General features: G+C 32.4%; 3 protein-coding genes across 5 annotated transcripts; all 3 read right to left on the bottom strand.

Annotated features, from left to right (window-relative positions):
- Positions 1-1,192: 1,192 nt before the first annotated feature.
- On the bottom strand, positions 1,193-5,113 carry LOC146940397 (protein FAR1-RELATED SEQUENCE 5-like). Its single transcript, XM_085754101.1, has 3 exons — positions 4,678-5,113; positions 1,540-3,901; positions 1,193-1,447 (listed from the first exon to the last, which is right to left on the bottom strand). The coding sequence occupies exon 2, from the start codon at positions 3,896-3,898 to the stop codon at positions 1,544-1,546; it is 2,355 nt and encodes a 784-aa protein (XP_085610227.1). The 5' UTR covers positions 3,899-3,901; positions 4,678-5,113; the 3' UTR covers positions 1,193-1,447; positions 1,540-1,543.
- Positions 5,114-6,523: 1,410 nt separating this feature from the next.
- LOC146940396 (uncharacterized) lies at positions 6,524-7,852 on the bottom strand. The gene is made up of 3 exons (XM_085754086.1): positions 7,452-7,852; positions 7,223-7,359; positions 6,524-6,886 (listed from the first exon to the last, which is right to left on the bottom strand). Exons 1-3 carry the CDS (start codon positions 7,756-7,758, stop codon positions 6,767-6,769), a joined length of 564 nt encoding a protein of 187 aa, XP_085610212.1. The 5' UTR covers positions 7,759-7,852; the 3' UTR covers positions 6,524-6,766.
- A 7,413-nt stretch (positions 7,853-15,265) lies between these two features.
- On the bottom strand, positions 15,266-21,237 carry LOC146940395 (nucleobase-ascorbate transporter 6). Of its 3 annotated transcripts, none has more exons than XM_085754100.1 (15): positions 21,020-21,237; positions 20,637-20,756; positions 19,581-19,678; positions 19,312-19,488; positions 18,932-19,032; positions 18,627-18,702; positions 18,481-18,540; positions 18,151-18,335; positions 17,513-17,609; positions 16,780-16,866; positions 16,562-16,620; positions 16,374-16,465; positions 16,190-16,267; positions 15,923-16,083; positions 15,266-15,712 (listed from the first exon to the last, which is right to left on the bottom strand). In XM_085754100.1, the coding sequence occupies exons 2-15, from the start codon at positions 20,743-20,745 to the stop codon at positions 15,494-15,496; spliced, it is 1,599 nt and encodes a 532-aa protein (XP_085610226.1). In that variant the 5' UTR covers positions 20,746-20,756; positions 21,020-21,237; the 3' UTR covers positions 15,266-15,493. The 3 variants fall into 3 exon arrangements, with proteins under 3 accessions (XP_085610226.1, XP_085610225.1, XP_085610224.1); XM_085754099.1 differs by lacking the exon at positions 21,020-21,237 and adding an exon at positions 20,871-20,942; XM_085754098.1 differs by lacking the exon at positions 21,020-21,237 and adding an exon at positions 20,872-20,942 and having other exon boundaries at positions 20,637-20,766.
- Between the last annotated feature and the right edge of the window lie 3,517 nt (positions 21,238-24,754).

Raw genomic sequence — 24,754 nt, 5'->3', positions numbered from 1 at the left:
TGCACTATCACATATAATATTGGCTCTTCATGTATTGTGCCATGCTCTCTGCACTATCACATATAATATTGGCTCTTCAACACAGCAGGAGCACTGAACCAAGCACAGAGCAAAAAACGCTGAACCGACACACAGCTACAAAACCACCTCTGATACAAACAATACCTGCAGCACAACAAATTTCATGTGTATAAAAACAAAGAAAAAAAAAAGGAATGGGGTGGCCGTGGCCTCCCCTTGTCCTTGAGTGGCTCCGCCACTGCAGCCCATCCTCTTAGTCTCCAAAACCAAATACCTTTCTCATACTGATTAACTAATTAATAATATTCACATCATCTTATCATTTAACTGATAAGTTCTAACACTTCTTCATTTGATTTCTGCTATAAACTATATAAATTAGATTTGATAAAAACTCACTAGTGATAATCCAAGTGAAACAAAAAAATCCAAGTGGTTTCATTGGCAACTTGGCAGAGTAGCAATCTATAAATAATAGATGCTTACTTAATTTCGAAACTAAACCAAGAGTAATTGAAAAACTGAACAATGACAGAGTTTAAGTAGTAATGATGCATTATATAGTAATAATGCATTATAGAATAATCGAAGAAGATTTATGCTTTCCACATTCATTCACCTTCGAAACACAACCTAGCATCATACATAGCATAACCTTCCTAAGCAGCATTTCCTGAAGTAAAACATCTGCAAAAAAAAAAAAAAACATATTCTACCTCTGTTTGATTGTCTATTGGCAACATCATAAGCCCCAATGTGACCACCACTACAGCTGTTGCGTATTAAATATGAAACGGCAGCAGAACAAGAACAAAATAACAGGCACTGAAATACCAGAAACCCAACTAACAACAACAACAAAAAACTCCTACAACACAAAACAGAAAGCCTGTAGAAGGAAAAAACCAGAAAAAAACAGACACTGCTAACAGAAGACAGACCTGAGGCTAACATATACAAAACTGCAGCACACAAACTGCACACAGCACGCACCGCATACCCCAGTGTCAACCTCCAAACTTCCAACCAGTCTATTACCAAATCAGACACTCTCTAGGACTCCAGCACCATTCATAATAAGTATCATTTAATAACAGAAGCGCCGCAACAGGCATCCATAAATAGATATGCCAACACATAAAACACATTCAATATTCTAAACAACATAATATTTCCTAAGAAAATGTCATTGATACCATTAAACCACAATACATCAACGCACATATAAATAACACATTGTCTTTTTGGTGAGGGGAATCCACATTACATCACTAACACAACAAAAGTACATAAGTAGACATACTACAAATGATTTTCCAGACTACAAACAAAACAATACATTAACCATAAACCCACCGGTGTCCACCGTCTTGACAGTTGCTCCATATATGGTTTTAACCAACATCAACTACGAGCTCATTCCAATCTGCATCAGTAAATAATATTCATAAGATAATAAGTTCAAACTAAATTAAACTAACTGTAATCATAATCATGCTTCAATGTTATTTAACTTACTTTATCACAGCTCAAGATCTCCTTCTTCATCATCTTCATTAATTTCATAAATTGTCGCACTCGAAGTGCATGCATTTTCAAAGTTGTTGACTCCTTTAGGACATGATCGTTTATTGTGTCCTATCACACCACACTGACTACATGATTGAGGACGCCTACTTCCACCAGGCGTGGCAATTGGATTAGATCCACACCCTTTAGTCCTCACACAAGTAGGGTCCAGTAAACTTTCGTCGACGACTACATTGTGTACCCCAGTGCTAGCATCAATACCAACAGCTGTTGGTTTATTCTTCAACCTCAAAAGTTCAGCACTAAGAAAATCTACAATGCGGTTGTACTCCTCTACATCTTGATAAACCCTCTCAGCCACATCCTTCGACAACTGAATAATTCCCGCATACCTTGAAGCAATTTGAGAATCCCAATATTGTGAACCATTTGTGTATCTTGCTCGAACTGTATCTGTAGCGAACTTTGTCCACCTGTGTAAAACTAGATTCTTGGGAAGGTGATCAAAATCCAGATACATCAAAACAGCAATAATATGATCGCAAGGCAGTCCAAACGACTCCATCCTAAGACACGAACATTTGAAATCTACAGGAGTTTCACAATGTGTAACGTGCCAGACACTTCCATTTCCACAGTACTTTGAAACTTTGTAGATAGAACCCATGGACATCTCTTGAATTTCAATAATTCTCAACATCAAAGATTTTTTCAGAGCATTACGGAAAAGGAAGAAAATCTCCCTTGTAAACTGGTTCGATGCTGATCTCTCAATGAATCGCAAACTAGTTTGCAATACGGGTTGACCATAGTTGGAACGATAGTCGGACTCAATCTCTCGAAATCGAAAATATGTAAGGCATCTATGAAATTGCTGGACAAAATCAGTCAAGTTAATTCTTGAATGCACAAATTGACCTATGTGACTATGTAAACCCTCACACCGAGATGTGGTTCGTATACCTGCAAAAAATTCTCCTTTGATATGAGCAGTCGCCCACATTCTTTTTTTTGCATACATCTCATTGATCCAATTGTTGTCTTGCAGGCCAAATTTTTCAACCATTTCTTCCCATAGTTCTTCAAACTTATTCACCTCCATATCACCCAACATGCATCTTTTAAGATATGACATGAAATCGGCAATCCCAACATTCGATGATGCATTCCGTAGAAGATGCCAAGCACATAATCTATGATGTGCTTTTGGAAATATACTCTTTATGGCATTTTTCATTGCAACATCACCGTCAGTTATTACGGATAAAGGAGCCTTACCATTCATAGCAGTCGCAAATTGGTCCAACAACCAAACATATGTCTCTTCCGTCTCTCTCGTAACTAAACCTGTCGCAAAGACAACAGTTTGGTTATGATGATTAACACCGGAGAAAATAACAAACGGGCAATTGTATTTGTTTTTCCTATAAGTTGCATCAAAGGCCAATACATCACCAAAAATTTCATAATTCATACGACTTTCTCCATCACACCAAAAAAGACGTTCAAGCCTCTTATCTTTGTCTACAGTATGTGCAACATACATTAAAGGGTCTTTTGTACGAAGCATATGAAGATACTTCAGTGCACCGCCAAAGTCAGATGAAACTAATTTCCTTTGTCTTCCTGATTGGTTATACAAATCCTTTTTCACAAAACCTAACTTGTGAAAACCACCTGATGAATTAGCCATTGCACCATACGTTTGATATGGTCTTACACCAACATTCTTATACTTTTCAATCTTAATCAAATCAGTTGCTGTTAGCTTTCTATGTGCCGGTAAAAGACCACATAGCAAACCATCCAACAACTCGTGGTTATGCGCAAATTCAAATACGGTCACATACCAACGCTTCGAAACAATGTCTATGTGGACACGACATTTTGCAGAACATCCACACCTGGTATCATTTCTGGGTTCTCGCTTCCGCCTCTCCAAGGTCAATCCCCTGTCCTCTCTAAAACCTTCCCGCGAACAAACAAAAGTTTGCTGCAGAACATTACCCAAACGGTCCCTCAGAACTTGGGTCTTCCGAACAGAAAATCCGTTTACCCTTGCATACCATGAGTAGAAATTATATGCAACATCTAAATCAGCAAAGTCAAACCTTTCAACTACATCTACAGAAATGTTTTTCATGTCCATCTTTAAAATATCACCGATGCCATTTATGACTATAGCATTCCCATTAGACTCGGATGAATCGCTACTCGCTTCTAAATCTCCATCACACTCATTAGCCCCATTGTCATCCATATTATCTCCTTCGTCTGAAGCTTCGTCCATTTCCTCGATGTTAATATTGTCATTACTGTCAGCTGAACTTTCTGTTACCTCCTCCATAACCTACAATAGAAGCATAATTTTAACAATCATAAATTTGAAATTTCATCTACTCTATAAATCTTAATGTTGAAAATGTGTCTAAGGAGATCAAACTAGGTGCCACAACATTGAGGTAGTTGCAAATCAGGTCATCTATAATATCATCAGTAGGAAAAGGAATGAAAAAGGTTAATGGGAAAACAAACAAGTTTTAGAGATAAAATTATCTCTTTTTAATTAATGTGGGAGACAAATAGTCTCTGAAAATACTGCAATACCACATTTTCAATACATACACGGTGAACTGTCACATGGATGAAGGAATCTGCACACAAGTCAGCAAAACAAAATTTGTCTTCACTAAACACCAATAATTAGCATCAATTTATTTTTTTTAGAATCAATAATCTGGGTTCTCATAACACAGAGTCTCTTTGTAAATTGTAACAGTGTTTTTACGAGATAAAAATTTAGAAGTTTGTCTTTATTTGTTACAGATTTTTTTTTAAATGGCGAGAATTGGAAGAAAAATAATAAAAAACTGTTTAAGATTATATAAGCTGTTTTGAGTATCTTCAAAAAAAATTTGCACTTAGTACTAGTTACATCTAAGAACAGATCTGACACATAAATAAGCACCGCATACACATATGGCCATCAATGTCAAATATAATGGTGAAAAATCATGAATTTAGACTTAAATTTCAAAAACAAAGATACAAAAACATAAATAACAGAAGATTTCAGTTTGAAGGAACATAAAAAAAATAAAAATAAAACTTAATTTTGGTAAGTACCTAACAACACAAAGAGTCCCTTAGCTTTGCTTGGTTTGGATCTCAGGATGCTACTTTCACTTGAACTCAGTTTGAAAGACAACAGAACAGATTTGTTCATAAGGAATGTGTTGCATATTTGTTTGTAAGAAGATGGAACATATCTTGATTTTTGTAATTAATATATATTTTTTTTCCTTAAAACTCAATTTTGGTTGTTGAATGAGAAGAGGACAAGGACGTGTGTGTTGTTTTTGGAGAAAAGATATGGATGTATGTAATGAAGATGAAGATTTTAAGTGTTAATTTTAATTTTCATTAAATAAAAGTAAAAATGGGAAAATATATATTATAAGTTATTAAATTAAATGAAAATACCTGCTTAACTTGTATTTGCCGGTACAATATAACTCTCTCACCATAGGGGATTTGTATGCCTCTCTCACGGTAGAAGGCGCCTTAAAACTAGTCTAAGTCTAAGCTTTGCCGTAAAAGATAATGATGAAACTCGTTAATTAAAACAGTTGTAAGGTATTGCACTCCCAAAAAAAATCAAGCCTATGTACAATGGATATGATCATGTATGCTTTTTTTTTTAGAAAAAATAAAAATAAAGACAAGGTCTATACATATCAAATATTAATTTGAGACTTCCATTATATATTGTTTTCCTTTTTTTTTTTTTTAAATAATAAACGTTAATAGTTAGTTGTTAGATAATATTTTACTCGTTCGTCGGTTTTGAACTCGAGACCATCAACTCTTTATCCCTTAGCTCAAATCAGTTGAACTACTTAACTTCATAATCATATGTATATCTTTAATATTTTTTTAATTTAATATCCGATTTAAGAACAGACTAATCTGAAAGACTAACCCCGTCCACCGGCTAAACCCCTATTAAAGCTCTAAAAAGTAAAAATGTGTTGCGCTGAATTATCTATGGCCATCTTCCATGATTGCTCATAGTAAAGAAGGAAAAAGAAGGGAGACAAACAAAAAATAAAGAATGAAATGACGAATTGCATGATGTTGTTGATTTTTAAACACAACGAAAAAGATTTTGGTGACAAAAGAAAAAGTGAAAAGGAATTCTAATATATGGGGTCTCGTCGTGCAGTGAGTGAAACAAACTTTCATGCGCAGTATGGGAAGTGCACGAGTGGTGGGTGAGCTGGCTGCAATTTGCATTTTGTCTTAGTCTAAAGTTTTATTGGCTGCAAAATAAAGTTCCATTATCCTTTTTATTTTAGGTGTTTATTATTTGGTTCCTATGTCATAGATATGAAGTTTACCGATGCTTAATGGCGTCAAAGAATTCAAATTTTCTTCATACGCAACAGGAAACCTTGATCACTTGTTTAATAGTTCAAATCTACTTTTGATTCGGAACAAATGTTCTAATTGCACCAATTATGAAAGCCGAAAAATTGCGTTGAAAAATATATTTGCTAAACTTTTTAAAAAGTTGATCACGTTACTTTTCAATATAATATATTCATTTGTTTGCTTAACTAATTACCTCAAAACATTCATTAACATTTCATTTTATTTGATTTTAGATTACACACTTACTTCATTAAATGATAAGCTCAATTTTGATAACTTCTCTAGCGTGAGCCTCCGAAACTCAACTTGCCTAAAATACCGTTAGTTGGAGCTCATTCTGTCAAAGTGGCATTGTTAATCATATGTGACGATAATAGAGCGTTCAAAACTAAAAGAAGAAAGTCTCATATTTGAATGGAATAAAATTATATAAACATATTTAAGCTTATTTATATGTTGATTACTTGATTATGACTATAATATTAGTTGATTTGAATCTTCAGCAACAGAGCACAAAGATACAGTCTAACACATATAATTTGTGATGAAAAGTTTGATTTCACTAGAGTAATACTAATTACATTAACTCTGATATAAAGATGTGTCTATACACAAATGGACCCATAAGACAATTTTATCATCTCTGAGTTGTTTCTGGCCTCACTTAAATAAAGCTCAATGTCACTATTTAATTTCCAAATATGACTTAGCAATCATTGATGGAAGAGTTCTGTTATTGGCTGATTTTAGTCCTAAGAGTTTCTTGATTGCTTCTCGTCTCTCAGCTGCCTATCTCTGAGATACTCTGTAAAGATGGTTGCCAGAATCTTGTCTTAGCTGTGACAATGGCGGCATTATTAGTTGATGTGGTCCTTGCTTGAGATCTTTCCGGTTTCGTAGCCTGAAAAATCAGAACTTTACAAATAAGTATATAATAGATCTCTTCAAACATAGATATAAAGAATTTTGAGGTTCTAGAACAACATTGCAACCACAATTTCGACTGCATCGACCACATTTAAAATAAAAGGAAAATTATGTTGTATCAAACTCCTAAACAATCTAGTCAAACCTTCATGTATATAATTAGTGAAATATATTTGAATTCAATTTACAAATTCAATCATTTAAAATAACCCCATGATAAAATCCATTGTTTGCAAAAATGATGTTTATTTACCAAACTTGATTGCTATAACAATAGAAACAAAAAAAAAAAAAAAAGGTTTAGATTTACCTTATTGTCTTGTGTGTCAAACCTCTTCGCTTTTTTCTCCATTTCTAACCCCAAAGTTGTCTTCACCAAATCTGGTTTACGAGACATGTTCTGTTTTATCTTTGCTTGTTTCTTTTCCCTTATGCCCTTTATAACCTCTGAACACAACAAACATTTCAAAAGGTCAATCTCAAATTTGGAATGAAATCATAAAAATAAAAGACCAATAGAGAATTACACAAATTGCTACCTTGAGTTGTGATGAGTCTATAAACATGGCCAAGAAGAAGAGCATCATTAGGTTTAAGAAGCTTTATGCGAGTTAATCGAACTTGGTTGTTGTTGATGTTGGTTTTGGTGTCACCATTATTATTTTTGGAGCAACTTTGAATGTCCTTGTTTGGATATACTGTAGTGGAGATGAGAAGAGCAACACAATGACCAGGGTTCAATTTCATAACTTGGCTAGCACTAAGAGAAGAATAAAATTTCTCTGTTTTCCCACTTGGGTGTTGTATCACTAGTGTTGCAGCATCAATAGCTTGACAATTTCCCATCTCCTTCTTCTTCCTATGATTGAATTGCAAGAGGAAAATGAGCTAGAGAATGTTGAAAGCACTTGCACTCACTTGCTTTTATAGCACCCACCCAATGCTTCTTAGGCCCAAAGTAAAAGATATTTTATTAATATTTATTTTCCCTTTTTTTATTCAATTAGTTTTTTTTTCTCTGCATGCAATAATAGAGATTAATCATTTGAGCCGAGTTTAAAACACTTTTAAGAATTATTTGATCATAGGAAACGAAATTTGCTTATCACTCATACCACATAAATTTTGTATTTATATTAGGGAAAATTACACTCACCTCCCTTAAGTTTTCTTTAAATTTCACAAACACCCCCTTTAATTTTAAAATAAACATTAACCTCTCTTAAGTTCTCTTTAAATAGATAGGTACCTCCCTTCTCACTTAACATCTCTTAACAGTGTTATATTTCCGTTAAAATACAAATGAGTTTAAAGCTCTCACCATCTCTAGCCATTCATGTACTATTAAAGATAACTTCCACAAACCAAAGTTTGAAACAAAGCTTCACCCTGAATCTGAAGCACACAAGGCAATTTAAAGACAAAAAATAAAAATACTAAAACATATCAAAAGGGGGACTTGCAGATGAACAAATTAACCACAAGCCAATTCAATTTTAATTTTATGTTTGACAAATCTCTATCTTGGATGGGAGACTCTGGTGGATTTGGAAAGTGAACCTTAAATTGATTTTCTTTTTTGTGTGATAGTTGATATTGATTACAGAGTACAAAGATAAAATTGGGAATGAATATACATGAACACTGCCACCGCAAAACTGCCTATATTCATTCGCTAAAGAATTTAGATCAATGCTGTTAGAATTAATTGGTTGCACAGCATAATTGGTAATTCATAGTATCACTATCTTGAGAGGTTTCTTTCTCAACTTAACAGATGGTTAACAGAGTTAAGTTGAGGGGAGGTTACTGCATTTTATGAAACTAGAGGGGAGGTATGTGACATTTAACAAAACCTTAGGGGGGGTCAATGTTATTTTCCCTTTATATTATGATAAGTTATGTGTTGGATCAATTTGATAGATAGTCTATTGATGAAAACTACTTAAAAATCGTTTGAAACTCCAATGATGATTAGGTCAACTTCCGAAAGTGGAAGATCATAATTCTCCTTATTGTAAAGTTAAGATAAAATAGATATACTTGCTTCAAAACTAGAGGCATGTTTGTGTTTTTTCTTACTTTTGTCAAACGAGTGGATCAATTTATTGTCTTGCAGTCAAATAAAAGTTATTGCTTTAGTGATGAGGACAAAGAAGAAGGTAAACTTTTATTTCTTACTTTGTCTCTTATTTTATAAAAGGAAATATTACCGCAAACAATTAAGGATCACTACGAGGAAAAAAAACATCAATCTTCGATCATCATCTAACAAAACAAAAGTGAGGGAGGAGTAGGAATTTCAACTAAGATGAAATCACCACTTAAATAAGGTTGGCAAAATTGTAAGCTTCTATTTTATGGGGAAATTTTAATTGCCGTTGGTAGTTTAAACAATTTTTATGTATCACTAAAATCAAAATTGGAAACCTTATAAGTTTCTAGTTCTAAATGACAATATAAATCCTCCTTGATATTTTTCAAAAAAAATTATGTATTGGTCCAAAGTGGACCACTAATAATGATGATACAATACAGAAATTGTCCAAAGACTTCAATTTTAATTAATATGTGTGACATATAAGGCTTATTTTTAACCTTTTAGGATCAAGAGTACAAAGAAGCAGTTAGACAGTGAGATAGAATTGTAACAGAAAGACATGGGCATGGCATCTCAATTACCAAATTTGACCAAGACAGAGAAAGAATGAAGAAAACTAGCACGGTCTCAAAAGTAAGTACACGTGGCATGCATGGATTGGATGAATCAGAAAACGAGGGAACAAAAGTGGGACCATGGTAGATGAAGTGATGTGATGTGCACCTCATAAACGTTACATTCCCTTCAGTTTGGTCCACCATATGTTTTTAGTTAATGATCGATCCATATGTTTCATTCACTGAGTAATCAAATATTGACATGCATGTGATCATCCCATTTTCCTAAGATATGTTTGTTGTCGGTTCCGTTACGAAGTTCTCATGTTTCAAATTTCTATTGAAAATATCAACGCATATATACAATATATAATTTGATTTAATCTAATTTCTTTATGATTATATATGTCATTGATAATATATAATACTAGTTGTTATTAGATCAAATATATAGAACAAATGGTAAATTATTTATTTGTCATGTGGAACACAGGCAATTGCACGTAATTAGAGATACAATTGATGATGGGGCTGAATTTGGTTTAACTCGAATTTTTAATTTTAGTATTATAATCTTTCAAAAGATTCCAACATGGAAATATAAAATATTGGCACTATCAATTGCTTACTGCTTTTGGTCTCATAAACTTGGGAACAAGGATGGTGCATTAGTGGTCAAATAGCTATAATCAACCGTGAGTTGCATCCCATGTTTTTCAACCACAACCACCATTGCCAATGATTATTACTTCAATCTTGGATTGCATGAGGATTCAGAATTTCATCACTACTGTTTAGACTTTAGAGATTATTTTCCATGTTTTTATATAATCATGCTTGAAATTGGAATCAATCAATACAAACAAAAGGATATACTTTATATTGTACTATTATTACATGGCATATTATATTGACAGCGTGTACAAGATATAATTAAGAATATAATTTTTTTAAAATATTAAAAATATCATTCTGGTTGCAAATAAAATGAATTTGAATTTTGTATTCAAATTTGACCTAACGTATATTGGTTTTGTTTTTATGAGTACTTACCCGATATTCCTAAATTCCTTGAATATGAAACCAATCTTGTTTGTTCAAGGTATATATTTATATATGCAAATGTTTTTTTTTTTTTTTAAAGACATATGCAAATGTTAATAAGTGTTTTAGACCATCTACAAAGTAGCATCCATTTTTAGTGTTTAAGTGAGTCCTATTTGTACAAATTTCTTCAACTCAACACCTCGCAATAAATTATTAAATTGGTCACACCGATAACTCTAAATCATTATTTGTTTTATAATGTGGGTGCCTAAAAATTAAATTAGAGAGACCTAAAAAAAGTGAAGAGAGAAAGGGTGTTTCCATAGTCACCCTTCTCTACAAGCACCATATTTTTTTTTGAAGAAACTAAATTAACCCACCTAAATTGACACCGGAGAAAATCGAACCTGAGATCTCAACCTTTTTTTTTTTTTTTTTGCAAATAGATGAAATGGCAAATAATTATTGAAACTCACACACACAAGAGACCAAGGTTCGACCACCAATGGCTGTCACGACGTCCGGTCTAACAATTTTGTCATCTTTTGTTGGTTGAGCTATGACTTGTGGACGAATACATCAATACTTGCTCATGATAATTTTGTAAAAAGACAACTCTCCCTCTTTCATTTACAATTTTCTTAGTGCGTAAAAGGACCAAATAGATCACTTAGTTGGGATTGGGGTGAGTGTTTTCCTTCTTCAAAAAGTAAAAGTTGATATGAGTTGAACTTCAAGATTCATCAAGTCAGACAACTTCAATGCTCAGCAAACGTTCGTAGATATACTTACAAATCAACAACCATAGAATTCCTCATATTGATAGTAAAAGTTGAACATTCAATCTTATGGAAAGTCAACTTCTTATAAACCGAGTCCACTTTGATATCCAAATGAGTATTACTTATTCATTGAAAATGTGAAAGAAGTTCATTATTATGCATGTGGGACAGGTGAGACCGTCACCGAAATTGTGAGAGGATATATAATGAGTAGGTGTCGCATTGTTGGGCAATTAAGCATGTTTACGTTCCAAAAGGAGAAGCATGCAACAGTGGTCCAACCCTCCCTTTCTTGTTTAAGGCCCACGAAATATCACGTTTTGTTACTGCATTTTCCCTCTTATGCTACGCTGAACTCACACAATCATTCAGTTTAGGCACCTTAAATCATCATGGATAACAAATTTGAAACGGCAGTTCAAAAGATTCATAATGTATCAAATCTTAGTGATGTCATATTATCATTATCTTGGCTTCACTTTTATTTTATTTTATTTATTTTGAAAACAGAAACTCAATAATGATATATATTTTGACATCTTAAATTTTTCTTATACTCATTTAAGTACAAACAAAGGCTCAATAACAATATTTGGACACCTTAAATTTTTCTTATACTCGTTCAATATATCATTTTCTCTCCATCTATTTCTTTTTTACCACATCATTAACTTATCACATTTATCACATCATTCTCTTTTATATCTATCTATCTATCTTAAGGTGTATATACATATTGGGATATCTTAGAAACATTTTCCTTCAATAATACTGTTTTAGAGTAGCCTTTCGATATGACTCAAACCCATTACCACTTCCTACATACTATATAAGTTTCGCACCATCACCTATCAAAGTATATCTCATTCTAAACCTCTCACTCACCTTAATCATTATACTAACTTGAGTGTTTGAGGTACACCCCACAATTGGATATCATTTCAGCCATGGATTTTGATCAAAAACATCCATTCAGGAGACTTTTTCTACTGAACCACCATTATTGTGAGATCAATGTATCTTCCTTGATAATATGAGTTCTATGCAAATAAATACATTGCATAAAGCACTTCTCAAACAAATTTGTTAGTAAGAGACGCTAACAAAAATTAGCTCCACTATGAGTTTCGTCTGATTTAGTCTTAGACCTTGTTTTTCAAGCCTGTTTTTTTTTTTTTTTAGAAAGATCTTCGTGAGGAAATTTTACCCTATACCCCTACGTTCGTACTTTCACCCAAAATTCCAAAATTACCCTTTTTATCATTTAACTTTTTATATCTTTATTTGTTCACCCCACTTTCAAGATTTTTACGTACAACATGAGTTCACCCCACATACAATATTTCTCAGATAAACGTTTCTAATTTACACATTAATTTCGGAATACTTTCTAAATCATTTCCGGTTTAGTTAATTTTCTAAAAACAAATAAAACTTGAATACAGAAACTATACCGTAAGCCTAAGACACGTAGGTTCTGAAAACAAAAATGATTAGGAATGAATTAGATGGTTACTTTAATTTCTGAGACAAAATTAATTTTGGATTCAACTAGGTCCCAATTGCAAATTGTTTGTTCCATTCCCCCGCAGAAGATATGATTATGTTAAGATCATTCATGTAAAAAGAAAATAGTGCAGGGAAGGGAAGCAGTGCAGACAGATATGAATCCACACCAGAAAGTAATTGACCCCAAAGATTCAATTTTTTGCATTCATATATATGATAAAAAAAAGTGCAATGAACCAATGAATTCATATGTGAACTTTCAAAAAGAATTGAACTCAGAACTGGCATGGCGGAGGTCGCATGTAATAGGAGCGGCGGTGGCCGATGACGACCACATCAGCCAAGGCACGGCGATGGAATAACAAAATGAAGTGATTCAGATGGTTGATCCGGAATTTGTGATGGCGGTGGTAGTGGATGAGATCTGGTTTTTTGGATTGTAGTATGATAGTTGATAAATCTTGATGTCAACAAAGGAGAAGAAGAAGAAGAAGAAGAAAGGGTTTCTTTGAATTTTTCCAGAAACAATTATACCGGAAAGGAGTGAAAAAAAAATTAGGTCGATCAAATGAAAAAAAATGAAGTTTTTTTTATTTAATATAAAGGGTAAGATGGGTAGTTTATGTAAAATGTTAGGGTGAGAGGATAAATGTAAGGGTGTAGGGTAAAACTTCCTCTTCGTGACCGCTGACATTTTTCTAACTTTATCCTACACATTATAATGTTGGGCTTCTCATTTATCAAGCTACCTAACCATATTCATAGCAATGACTCCATAAAAAAGAAAAGGAAAAAAAAACCCTTCCTCTCAAAGGCTCTCAGACATTAAGGCTTAAACTGATTTTATTTTATTTTTTACAATTTTCACAGTAAATTTTAACCATAGTTGATGATTTTTTTTTAGTAACATAGTTAATGATATATATTAAGTCTATCTTTGTAATCACTCGAATATTTTTTTAAAGAGTCTAACGGAAAGACTCAGACGTATAGAAGAGGGATATCGTGGGTTCGAACTCACATTTCATCACATCAAATATGTCTACATTCTTTTATCATTTTAGTTGCACTTAGGGGGACCGTCAACACTCAATTTATTAATAATGAAATGTAAGTTAGAAGACGCTAAATCTTGTATGAGAGGGTGTAGTGAGTTAGAAGACGTTCATCTTTTTCTACATTGCGACTATTTCCATCAAGTTTGGATGCGGCTTCTGCTTAGTTAGGCTTCGTCATGGTCACTCCGTACCATATTTCAGATCAGTTAACTCAATTCGGCGGCTGCTTCTCTAAATACAAATGAGACATTATCCAATTAATTTGGTTTTCAACGGTTTGGATTTCATGGAAAGAAATGCAAGAATCTTCAAGAATAAACATGATTTTATCCACCACTTGTTTGACAAAATTAAGGTGTAATCCTACAATTGGTGGCTAAATCTTCTTTTATGTCTGCGATTGTTTTCTTTCCTTTCTTGATGGTGATTATTACCATATTATGATGTAACACTACTTTTCTCCTTGCTTCTCTCTAACACTCCTTGTGTAGAGAAAGTAAAGTCGTTTGGTTATATATAATTCTATGTATTCGATTTCACAATTCTCTCTCTAAAGTAAAATATGACCACGGTCAAGAAAAGATATGATAGGATAAACAATCATATCTTATCTTAATCTATGATTTGTCTCAAGAGAGATAGGATTTAGATAAACAAGCAAGATAGAATAAGTTAATCATGTAACTCTCATATTATGTAAGTCTAGTGTAAATATCATCTTGAACAAGGTCTAAATTAGAAACCAACAAGATAGAATAAAAAAAAATTATTTTTTCACATTTAGTTTTTAAAAAAAGTTAAAATTTATTAAAACATCGTAATAATCAAAATAAGAAAACAAAAATATAACATTAAAAAGAGATTATATAAACTAAAAACTAAAAGTAGTTTACATATTGTTATTTAAATAGCACGACAATGTATTGTTTAAGCAGATTATATAAACTAAAAAACTAAAAGTAGATAACATGCATGACAATCTATTGTTATTTATGGTTATTATATTTCTATTTATGTATAATTCATATTAGGTTTAGTATATTAGAGTTTAACAATATTAAAGAAATATGATTAGATACTCTCATAAAAAGATGATTTTTTTTGGGGGCCTAAGGATGGGTTCTTGTAGTAAACACGGGTCTGATCTTGTCTCTATCTCATCTTAATTCAGTTCTATATTTTATCATGTATATGTGACTATCAAGATCATGTAATGAATTGCAGATTATAAGTAATAGAATAGATAATGCATTGCTTGATCATGGGGAAAACTCTGAAGTGAACGTGACAAAAATCAAATGAAGGAAATTAAGCATGCACATTTACTACATGAATCCACTTTCTTGAACAGAATTTACAGAAACAGGGGCAAGAAAATAAATGTATTACAAAATGCTATAAATTAATAGAGTGGAGACTACTCATATGGCTATATATAACGTGTAATAAGATTCAATCTGATATTAGAACTAGACTCTGGTGAAGATAAAACCGCTTTATCTTATCGCTCTTGTGCTGCACAATTAATTAAACTGATGGAAAATATTTGTTTAGATTGAAAGGCAATGAATAGAACTCCTCACTTCTTGTGTCACCCTTGAATGACTTGTACTTGTCCCACCAATGTTTACCTCTGTCCTTTCTAATAGATGAATCCCTCTTATGTAAAGTGTTGTCTAGGAAATATGCCACAACACCCGCAACAAATGCTTTTGATTGGAATGGGACGTTGACCATATCATTGAACTGTCATGTACATAAAAAAACGAGTGTTAAGTAAACTCATCCAAAGAACAAATCCTAGTTCAATTCTTATGCATTGTCTGTGTAATTTTTCTACAATATCAATCAATCACAACTAATCTTATGTGTGACTTTTAAAGTAGTACGAATTAATGATATTACGCTTGTTATTGACCGACTCTGCAAAAAATATATTTATATACTTATCCATACCCATCTTCCACCTGTGTGGACTGGCCCATAACCATTGATTGCTGTATACTCATTGAAGTACTGTGGCACAGACAAGCCCAAGAATATAGAGAAGCCTAATATGAACTTTGTTCTAAAACTGTTAAGGTTGCAGAACTGAAGAAAACTAAGACCTCCAGCACCTGCAAATGATGAATGAAAATGGGAACATTATATGCTGCTTATTTTAAGGATCATGGTAAATAAAAGTATATATACATGTTCAAGTTTATGTTAAATCAAACATACCAACATAAGCAAAGAATAGGCAGTACAATGCAGCAATAATTGCAGGTGGGATAGAGGCGAAAACTGCTCCAAATTTTCCTACACAGTGATAGAAATGTTGGCAATTAGTAAAAAGGGAGAAATGTACTCGGATGTGGCAAAGTAGATAATCAAATCACAGACTTATCATGCTTAATTGACTCACCGAGAATTGAAAAGAAAATCATGAATCCAGCAGATATCTGCACAACTCTTCTACTGCCAACACGTGTCAGAGCCAAAAGACCAGCATTTTCTCTGCACGGAAAACAAATAAACCAATTTCATTTATATAAAGGAGTTAGTGATTGCTTGCTCTTAGTAAAGAACACAACATAATAGTTTCAGTCTTACACAGACACGGACGATCCGCTAATTGTTCCAAACAATCCAGATAGAAGAATGCCGACCCCCTAACAAGCATAAATCAGATGCATGAGGAATTATACTTGAAAGTAAAAGTTTTACTTGATTTATAGGTGAAAAATCATCATTACAATCAAATCATTCATGTGACTTTTACCATTATTATGATTATCATTTATACACGCGAGATTTAGTCATTTTCGTACCTGCCAACCAATACCCCGACTAAGAATAGAAGGTGGCAATGGGGTTGCACTTGCAAACCTATATACAGCAATGAAAGCTCCAGTGGACTGTGTACAAAAAGAAACATATAATCCAAATTAGCAACTATGTAACCAAATTACGAGATCAAGTAGAAAAGTCAGACGATCAGAACAACGATGTTGAGCACATAGTGACACCATTATGTGTAGGCTAAGTTTTAACTAAATAACTTGAAAAGGTATTATTTGACCAATCCCCCGCCCCTGCCAATTGAATAGAACATAAAATAAAATAAAAATAACTTTCCTTACAGTACTATTATATATATTATACGTCACAAACTGTTTCTATCTCTCTTGAGGAAAAGAATCAACCATTTATGACAAACGCCCAACAATTACCAAAAGTTTTTTCAGGATTAAAACTTAGTTTCCTTACCAGTAATTTTTAAAACTCATTCATGATACTAAGCTGCTATTGTGATTGATTATTTTTATAAGAGGGATAGTTTCATTGAAGTTCAGCTGGCACAAAAAGATGTATCTAACATGTAACAATGATATGTTGTTCTTAGATCTCCAGCTTCAATGCACTGATAAAACCCAGTTCCAGAAAAACAAAGACAGAATAATACAATATATGAAAATAATTTTAAAGAGAGAGAATAACAATTAAACAGAAACAAAAACTTATTCCAATTTAAAAAAGAGAAAATCATAAGGAAAATATAACCTCTACAAGAGCAACGAAAGATGCCATCATCATGGCAAACGCTTCACCTGCATCAAATGTAGGTGCTCCCCATTGAAAGGGATATGGAACTCTGATCCTACAAACTCAAAATACAAGAGAAATTTTTCTCAATAAGTTTCAACTGACAAAGCTAAGCCTAGAAAGTAGATTGCCATCAAGAAAACCAATATCTCAAGGATCCAACTGAATCTTTCTTGAGAAATATCTATTATGTTTGTGCTCTAAGGTTTATAAAAGTTCTAGTGTTAGAAAAGATTGAAGAGTGATAGATGTTACACATATCCACTTCAGTGAGCAAAATCTCCCCAATAAAGGCAAAAAAAAAATCACTCTAGTGAAAATAGTATATATTGCATACTTGACATGAAATAACAAGAATGGATTTGAAAAAAGAGAAAATTGGTCTCATTTGCTAATGAACACACAGAATACCAAGCTTTAAATTTATTCATTTTTAAATAAGTTTTTAATTGGGTCCTTATCATGGCAGGGGACCAACCAGAAGCTTTTAAATCGCAAGATCAAATATACAAGCATGGTAAAACTAAAAGAGTCTACGCAGTTGCAATAGACAAAATGCCATCAAGGGTTAAATTTAATGAAATCACACAACTAACCAAGGAGCAGCATCTATAAGTCCAGCACGATCAGTGCGGCAGGATGTCTGTGTTTTCGGTGGAGAACCGTTATAGGCCCCTCCAACAGTGAGTAGAACAGCATATATCCACACAATTGCAATTGTGAATAAAACAGAAAAACGGTCGAAGATATTTTTCCCCGAATGCAACACATGTGGCACATACTGCATGACGACAACTAACTAGTTAACACTTATATTTATAGAAACCATAATATTAAAAGAACAAAGAATCCATGAACTAAAATCACAAGGCAAGATTTAGAAACATTAAAAGACACTAGGTGTATGCAACTTTAAAGAACTTTACCTGTGAAACGAATACCAGCAATATAAGCTCTGGCAGTCCGATCTCTACACATTTAGCAACCTACACCCAACACAAGCATCGATGTTGAGAATTTTAGTTAGTTATTGTTAAATATGACAACCGTAAACATGTAGTTGAAGGATTACCCCAGGAAAACCTAATTCGTACAACCCAAAACCAACAAGAGAAACCAATGGAACAGCTGAAAGTGGACTTAAGAACCTGCAGAAAAAATCAAACTTACATCAGATTGGAACATTTGGCTAATCCAAAGATTTGAAAAAGGAATTTTACTGAATACAATTTTTTTGGCGAATATCATGGACAAAACAAATATGCATTATATATAGAAAAATCTTCTATAAAAGTTGCAAATTTGCACAAATAGTCGGAAGGAATAACAACTCTTAGCAGAAAGTATACTGCCACTTAGTAAGAATGTGAGACCAACCTTGCAACATTACGCCAAAGGCCACTAAAGCCTAGTACTATTTGAAGAGTTGAAGCAACAATAAGAGCACCCTGGACTGCCCTCATTATCTTCTTGAATTTCTGAATGGATCGAAAATAAAGCAAAAAAAAAAAGGAGTTGAAAAAAAGTTACCTAGCAGTTCCAATCAAATAACTACAAATTTAAGGTCTTATTGTGGCATTTAAAGTTATGCATGCAGTGTGTGATTGTTAGCTTTTGGAGACACAATAAAAAAATGGTATACAGCATGATTGCAAATCTTAGTCTATTTTGGTAAATGTTGTTTGATTACAAAGCAAGTAATACAATAAGCATATCAACCACACATCATTTAGTATAGTTAGTTATTCTGATAAGACCTCAATCGGATCTGGTTCATTACTGAATCGGCCAGCGAGAATAATTGAGATTGTCGTTGGCACATAGGTATAAGACCCTCCAATTACAGCAGGTAATCGTGATCCAAAGAGTGTTTGCACCAACGTGTTAATACCAGCAACAAAAAGCAGAGTTTCAATTACTTTGGCCTTCTCCGCCTGCAAGCAACAAATGGAATATTTTTAATACAGCTTAACTGGGTGAATTTTCATAATGTTCCACTTCCGTATCAAAATTTGCTAGTCCTTACATTTCCACCTCCCATCTGGGGAACAAGAGCAGTGGGAATGAGCACAGTTGTGCCAAGCATTACAAGAAAATGTTGAAATCCAAGAAGTATGGCCTCGGCTGCATCAAAAAATGTCCCCAAATTTCTCATCAAAAAAGTTGAAAAAATAAAAACAAAAAAACAAAGTGAATCAATCTTAAGGAAAAGGAGAGGCTGGGAGATTCTTAAAAATTTCAGCACAAACTACAAAAAATAAAGGAATATGTCATTTAAATTGGTAAAATATTCCAATTACTCAAAATTCCTTTACAACATTGTTCAAACATAAATTCTTGACTTTATTCCCTTACTGATGTTACATAACACCCCAAAAATAAAACAACCTGAATAAAAAAAAAATACTTTTTAATTTAAAAGAACTTATCACTAGCTATTAAAATATTAAAAATTAGTGTATGTTTGGTCTCATTTATGGAGGGATCAAAATTGATTCTAGAGGTGTAAAATTGATTCTCACATGTTTGGTTGCTCTCGAATAGAATCAAATCTGCCTCCATAATTGATTATACTTAAGCTAGAAATTAGAGCTTTTGATTCTAGAATTGATTTAACACTCAAATTTATTGTTGAGCTCATTTAACATGAATGTATCCAAACATAGGTCACTTTAACTTCAACTCACTTTTAGTTGCAATCAATTCACTCAAAATCAATTTTTGTCCGAACCAAACACACACTTAGATTATATCATAAAACAAATTTGGAAGTAGCAATCAAAATGTTTCCAATCTAGATCTAGAAAAAACTGGGAAGAACCTTAATATCAATGCTTAATTAATTAATTAATTACAACAAAAAATATATATTTAGAAAAAAAAAATCTCAGTCAAATGCAAATAGAATCTCAAATTAGGTCCAATGACATAAAGTAAAAAATACTAAAAATATACAAAACCAAACAGATAATGTTCTTGTACCCTTTATTTTATTTTAATCAACCAGATTAAGAATAATGAGAGATACTATATTTGATAAAATAATTTTCCAGAATCTAAGAGAGAAAAAAAAGAGACTAACGCCATGGAGGAGGACTAGTAATGCAGTAAGAAATATTTGGTAGTTGATCCTTTGGTGGATGTGGTTGTGGTTCATCTGATTTTGCTGGAGCTCCTCCTCCTCCTGCCATAGCTTCTTAATCTAAAAACAATGAAGAAACAAGAATGTTACAATGAATCTATCTATCTATAAAACTCAAATCTGAGAACAAGCTAGATCCTTAATGAAGAAGATAATAGTTACTAGGCTCCTTACAAATAATGAATGAGAATGACTAGTGTTGAAAAAAAGAAAGAAAAGAAAATGATAGTGTAGTTAGAAAGAGTTGAGTTTAAAGAGAGTGAAAAAAGTGATAGTTATAATAATAATTGAATAATTTAATTAAAAAGTAGAAAAAAAAGTACCTTTTTAAGAAAAATGAATCAAGTTTAATAAAGTCAAAAATAAAATGAAGTGCCCCACATAAACACCACCCTGAAAGAAATGGAGGTGTTTGTTATTTGTGTGGAGTAAAGGAGACTCCAATGGGGTGTGTATAGAGAAAGAAACAAGCAAGAAATGAATGGAGATTCTCTCTCTAGGCTTATAAATTTGCTTTTTCCAACAAACATTAGTCACATTTAATGTTATGTACCGTGTTGTGCTTTTTATCATCTGTGAAATATTGTTGTGTAGTAGGAATGTTTAGTTTTGGTAGGCTCCAATTCTCATACCATACCCATGTGTTATGAGTACGTACTACATCACAAATAAAATGTGTATAATTATATTAGGCTTAAGGCTTAATGGTGTGTTTCACCCCTGCAAATAGGCGGCGTTTAAAAATTGGTCCCTGTAATCGCTAATCCTGGCATTTTACCCCTGCAATTGTTAATCATTTAAAATTTGGTCCTTTGACCAACTTAATCACTGCCACGTCACCAGATTAGCAAAAATGGCATGGGAATTGACCAAAATACCCCTGGTCTAATTTTTTTTTTCCTTCAAAAAAAAAAAAATTTCAAAATTTTGAAAATTCTTTTTTAAATTAAAAAAATCTGAAAAAAATAATTAAAAGTCAAAAAAAAATTCGGAAAAAAACTGTTAAAATTAAAACTGAAAAATTTTCGGGAAAAAATCGTAAAAAAAATTCGGGAAAAAACTGATTTTTTTTTTAAGGAAAAAAAAATAAACCAGGGGTAATTTCGTCAATTCCCATGCCATTTTTGCTAATCTGGTGATGTGGCATTGATTAAGTTGGTCAAAGGACCAAATTTTAAATGATAAACAATTGCAGGGGTAAAATGCCAGGATTAGCAATTACAGGGACCAATTTTTAAATGGCGCCTATTTGCAAGGACTAAAGACATCATTAAGCCATTATATTATATAGTATAAAGTATTTTAATTTTAATGTAATGCAACACAAATGTGTGTGTATAAATTGTGTCTAATACAGACGAGGACAAGCCCGTGGTATTGCGGTGTAGTATATTGTTTGTATTGTAAGCTACTAGTACACTTACTAAGGAATAAAGACAGCTACTCAAGAACGTTCATGTTCAATATGTTTCATTTCGGTGGATAAGAAAGAAAAGTACTGAAATAGAATAAAAGAATATTAGTAAATATTTTTAAGAGAATAACAATCAAATTTTATCCTATTAAACCGACAATGATTTTTCAAGAGATTAGTACTACATTCGTCCTAACACGTTTTCCTGCGAAGTTACGATGGAATTAGGTGCAAAAAATGTAAATAAAAACTACCTAATACACAATGATTTTTCAATGATAAAATCACAAAACATCCAACCCTCTATAGCCAAAGTCACAACAAAAGAAAAGCACAACTATTGTCAAATTGGTCGTATTTTTGACTTGTAAAATTGGTCAAATCTATTTCGTTCATCTAAGTTTGTTTATTGGAGGGGATCTTTGTTGCTTGAATTTTTTACATCCGATGATTGAAAATATTCGTAAAAATATCATCGATCTCTTCAAAACAAAACAGAAAAGTAAAATTTCTATATCTATCGAGTAATGAGGTGATTGTCTTTATGGTCTTACTTTTGGTTGATTCTAATGTTGTGGGAGTCTAACTCATTCCATAAATCTCAACCTCCATCGTTTGTTTTTTTTTTTTTTGGTAGAATGACAGCAAAAAAATAAAAAAAAAACAAGAACAATATGAATATGGTTCAACATAGGATGTCAACTTTCAACACAATCTTCAACTCCGACGAAAGAACTTATCAACAGACCACATCTCGTCTTAAAGAACGTCCAAGACTCGATCTTCATTGTTAACTCAACATTGGTATCTCATGGAAACAAAATTGAATTCAACAAATCTTATATAACTTTATGCACCTTCATTCAAAGATATCCTTTTAAGTGAACTAGCTATATTAACTATTAAGTAACCGATAAAAAAATTAGACGGTCCACTGACTAGTGTAATGGTCCCAAACACTATGAGCTAGCTTTAGGAGCAGAACTAAGAACCAAATTTGTGTTGTTAATAACAAAACAAACTATTGTCTGACAGGGATGCCAAGAACCGCCACTTCCAATGGTACGACATTTGCCATTGCAATTTGCAGAGCTGTTACCAAACTCATCCCAACAAAACTGGTTTCTGTAAATCTTTTTTTTTTTCCACAAATTTTCACACAAAAAAAAATGTTTTCTCAGTCCTATTGATAAGAAAAATTATGATCGACAAAAATTGTTGCATTTGGTCGAGTTTTAAACTTCATACATCAATTTTTCTTAATTCAACTTTCTCTTATAAATAGGTCAGGAGAAAATATATAACTTTCTTTACAAGAATGATTGTTTTATTTGTCAAAAAAAAAAGAATGATTGTTTTAGTTTATATTTTTTAAAAGGTAAGAATTAATATGTTGGGCCCATTTTAGTCATTTCATGGTTGCAAATTTGCACCATTAAAATACAAACATTTACATTTATCAAACTTTATTTGGCATGATTGGATCCTCAAAAATATGAGTTAAGCAAATGTACACCATTGAACGTGCTCTTGTAATAAATTTCACAATCATATGAGGTACTATAATATGATTAGAGTATCAACTTACGATTTATAATTATATATGTTTTATATTTCAGCCAGAGCCTAAAAGAACAGTATACTAGTAATTTAGCTGGTTAGCATGATTATGACAAAGACGGAAAGGAGTGAGGAATTTGACAAAAAGACTATTATTTATCAAATATATTAAACTGCAAAAAGACTAATTTAGAAGTCCTTTTCGGCTTATTCTCTCAAACAGTTATTTTAACAATTTTTTGTTTTGTTTTTTAACACAATTTAATTAGACCGATTATCTGATTAATTTCAAGAGTAAATTACACTCCCCTCAAAGATGCTTGAATTACTTTTCTCTCTCCTCTTATATTAAAATATACACTCCCCTCCCTTAAAAATTAAAATATATTCTCCTCTCCCCTCTAAGATGCTTGAATTACAACTTCATCCCTTAATAATAAATATGAACTACACTTTAATCTATTTTAAAATAAATACATATTTTTATGATATATACTAATTTTGAACCACCATTTAAGAAAAATAAATTCATTTCTTTATAATTAAAATGTCAATGATAATTAAATTTAAATATTTTGCTATTAATTTTATAATTTAGAACATAAAATCAACTTTAAGATAACCATAACTTATTGTCTTAATTTTTCACATATTTTAATTTTATTTTGGGTTGTTTCATATTTTATAATTGGGGTTAAAACTATATGTTAATGAAATTTTGAATAAAAAATAGCAAAAAATATGTATTTAAATTTTGATTATATTAAAATTGACCCGAAATACTATTTTTTTTTCCGAAGTGTGTTAGATTATTATTATTTTGCTAGATTATTAGAAATAAAAAAAAATATAATGAGGGAGTAAAGTGTAGATTTTAACATAAGAGGGGAGATGAATGTAATTCATGTTTCTCTTAGGGGAGGGGAGTGAAATATTTTCTAATATATTTTGAATAAGAGGGGAGGGGAGTGTATATTTTAATATAAGGGGGGAGAGGAGTGTAATTCAAGCATCTTTGAGGGGAGGAGAGTGTAATTTACTCTAATTTCAACTGTTTTTGATAAACTTTTTTTTTATTCTATCT

This window comes from Medicago sativa, chromosome 3 (assembly GCF_051527215.1).
Source record: "Medicago sativa cultivar Bolivia chromosome 3, Bolivia_mono, whole genome shotgun sequence".
NCBI lineage: Eukaryota > Viridiplantae > Streptophyta > Magnoliopsida > Fabales > Fabaceae > Medicago > Medicago sativa.
Note: the sequence above shows the minus strand (reverse complement) of the source record. Positions and strands in the feature narration are given on the sequence as shown.

Coding starts and splice junctions, on each gene's coding strand:
- LOC146940397 (XM_085754101.1), bottom strand. CDS start 3,898: ATGGAGGAGGTAACAGAAAGTTCAGCTGACAGTAATGACAATATTAAC.
- LOC146940396 (XM_085754086.1), bottom strand. CDS start 7,758: ATGGGAAATTGTCAAGCTATTGATGCTGCAACACTAGTGATACAACAC. Junction 7,360..7,451: donor TAGACTCATCACAACTCAAG/GTAGCAATTTGT, acceptor TGTTGTGTTCAG/AGGTTATAAAGGGCATAAGG. Junction 6,887..7,222: donor TTGACACACAAGACAATAAG/GTAAATCTAAAC, acceptor CTGATTTTTCAG/GCTACGAAACCGGAAAGATC.
- LOC146940395 (XM_085754100.1), bottom strand. CDS start 20,745: ATGGCAGGAGGAGGAGGAGCTCCAGCAAAATCAGATGAACCACAACCA. Junction 19,489..19,580: donor CCCAGATGGGAGGTGGAAAT/GTAAGGACTAGC, acceptor TGTTGCTTGCAG/GCGGAGAAGGCCAAAGTAAT. Junction 16,621..16,779: donor GTCGGGGTATTGGTTGGCAG/GTACGAAAATGA, acceptor TATGCTTGTTAG/GGGGTCGGCATTCTTCTATC.